Source organism: Seriola aureovittata, chromosome 11 (genome assembly GCF_021018895.1).
Source record: "Seriola aureovittata isolate HTS-2021-v1 ecotype China chromosome 11, ASM2101889v1, whole genome shotgun sequence".
NCBI classification, from domain to species: domain Eukaryota; kingdom Metazoa; phylum Chordata; class Actinopteri; order Carangiformes; family Carangidae; genus Seriola; species Seriola aureovittata.
The window spans coordinates 4,039,188-4,042,054 of NC_079374.1; the positions used below are offsets into that span (position 1 = coordinate 4,039,188).

Sequence of the window (2,867 nt, forward strand, 5' to 3'; positions counted from 1 at the left end):
TAAGGCCCTGCACACCAACACAGGTCTTTACATTTATTCTTGCAAATTACACTTCTGGTCAGTTTGAAGGTAGGTGTAGTTATTCTTGTGTTGCATGTGGTCACAAAGATATAGATGTAAAGATGTGATGCAAAACTAAGAGGAGAATCAGACAACTGTCAGTAAAGTACAGTTTGTACACGCCAACAAGGTATTAAGACGAGGTAAGGCAAAATAAGTGACAAAACCCCATGTGGGGGGCACCATGGGAGTGCAGGGCCTTTGAAAATACTTTTCATCATAATTACCTGCATATATAATATGTGGGTGTAAAACGGGTTTATGCACAATGCAGTTTAGGTTATATGCTCCATATATATATATATATAATGTACTTTGTTCAGCTGTATTCAACAGCAGGTTATTCTTAACAATGTATGAGTGAAAGAAACTAACATTAAGAAACTAACGTCATTAAGTTCAAAGTTTTTATTGTGATATAAATATAGGATCTACTTTTTTTTTTTTTTTTTTTACTTGTCTGTGTTTGATGATTTTGAAACAAAAATAATAAACACTGTCTTTGCAGGAGATTTTAGCTTTTTTCTGCAAAAACATTGTTGATGGTGTTGTTTTAAAGAAAATTAACCACTCAAATAATGAGTTAAAGGTGACATGTTAGAAAACTAAGCAGAAAACTTTGACAACATGGGTTTCTTTCTGTTTTTCAAAGCTCTGTACTAATACACAACCTAATAAACAGCAAACTCTTTAGTCAGTTACTCGTGCAAAGTCATTTTTCACATTTTATCCTTATCCTTATTTTAAGTGCTGTACTCTAAAGTATGTTGGCATCACAGGAGTAAGGCTGCAGTATCTGAAGTGTAACAATGAGTTTAATAGATCTCTTAAACCATGGGTAGAAAAAAGCATAGATCACTGGATTTAGACAGGAGTTAAAATAAAGCAAAAAGACCACAAAATGTGAAAATGCTACACTCCCTAATGTGTCCTGACCCCCAAGAGAAGGTGAAAAATAAGGACAGAAACATATTAGAAACACAACCACAACAACACCAAGGGTCCTGGCTGCTTTTCTCTCAGACTTATTAGCAGTTACACTGACTGAACCCTGGAGTGTGACAACTGCAATATGAGACCTCATTGCTCGAGCCTGTGACACCGCCACCACAAATACTTTCATATACAGAATTATGATTACAGTAATGGGGCCAATAAAGGTCAACATAACATCAACAGCTCCTGTTATGAAGTTAATAACAACTACACACTCTCCATAGCAGGAATTATATGTATCTGGATGTTTCAGGAGGACATTTAGTATCACACCGTTATACATTACAGAACAGGCCCAACACAGACAAACACTGATTTTAACTCTTTTTAGAGTGACCTTGGTGGGGTAACACAAAGGGTCGCAAATGGCCACATATCGGTCAACTGATATGAGCACCATGTTTCCTACTGAAGCAGATGTCAGGATAAACGAGTTATAGTAAAATAGTCCACATATTAAGCTCCCTAAGAACCAGCAGCCCCTTATGAGGAGGATTTGAACCGGCATCAGCAGTAGGCCACTGAGGAAGTCTGAAACCGCTAGAGAGAGGAGGAGGAAGTTGGTGGAAGTGTGGAGCTGCCTGGAGAGAAAGAACATCATCATTGAGCATATTATTCTATCCAGCAGTTGTGAAAGTCCTAAAAATATTATCTGCTTCGATATGAATAGTTAAATATACATTGTTCAGATACAACAGTGAAAAACATGCAACGCATTATTGAATAGCTAGGATGTGCTCAGTTGTAGTTGTAGAAGTAGTAGTATGTTTAATCCAAAATGCAATACATGTGACTTTTTTAGAATGTCCTCATCTCAAAATGATATATTTTCATAAAAAGCTGTAATGTAACAATATCTATATTGTTTGTCAGCCTACTCTTGAGACACTTTGATATTAAGAATAATAATAAAAAAATGTTAGGTTATACTTGTAAATTCTTGCCTGAAGTGGGAGATAGAGATGATGACCAGCAGGTTGAGAACCACAGTGAGCAAAGAGATGCAGGACAGCAAGATGTAAAGAAATCTGATCTCTGCACGATGCTGCCACCGCTTCCTGCATGAGATGTTCAGGAGCTGTGGAAAGCAGAGTTCACCTCCTTTCCAGGTCTCCATAATCAGAGAGAGAAGGAGAGGGGAAGCTGCGAAACTTCTGGCAGCTTTCTGACCAATGTTCTGTATCATAAAGCTGATTTATCTGGCTCCTCCTTCTTTTCCTATAACCAAAACAACTGCATCTGTTCTATGATGTGATTATGAAAACATTTACCATGACTTTAAAGCATGACCTTGTGGACTCCTAAACTATATTGGATTTTTATAGTTTCAACAAAAACCAAAGCAAGATTTAATAAAATATATAAATACATAATCTATCATCACTGTAACACCACAACAGCAATGTTTAGCCATTTCTAGGAGTGCCTGTTACGTGCAAATCCTCCTTGTTTTGTCATTCATGGAGTTATTGAAGTTTTTTGGTGTATATAATGCCTAAGCAGAGCTTATTCCCCAGCCTATTTTTCCACTGTCAATGTTCAGCACAAACAATCTTGATACTCTGACACTGTAATATTAAAACCAACTTTGAACACTTTCTTCAGGAATGTCATCAGTAGCCTTTTAACACATTGTTGTGTATTGTCAGAAGCCTGTAAAACAAATTTCATCCTCATGGTGGTGCTAGAGGAAAAGATGAGATAACCAAAGCCATTAGACGTTTCTGCTGGTGTTATGTAGTTATGTAACATTATGTCTGTTGCATTGTGTCTTTCTGTAGATCCAACTCCCCCCAGCTCACAGCAATAAT

At 37.0% G+C, this 2,867-nt stretch overlaps 1 protein-coding gene across 1 annotated transcript; it reads right to left on the reverse strand.

Moving 5' to 3' along the window:
• Positions 1-817: 817 nt before the first annotated feature.
• Positions 818-2,173, reverse strand: LOC130177857 (trace amine-associated receptor 13c-like). Its single transcript, XM_056389839.1, has 2 exons — positions 2,001-2,173; positions 818-1,637 (listed from the first exon to the last, which is right to left on the reverse strand). The coding sequence occupies exons 1-2, from the start codon at positions 2,171-2,173 to the stop codon at positions 818-820; spliced, it is 993 nt and encodes a 330-aa protein (XP_056245814.1).
• Positions 2,174-2,867: the final 694 nt, after the last annotated feature.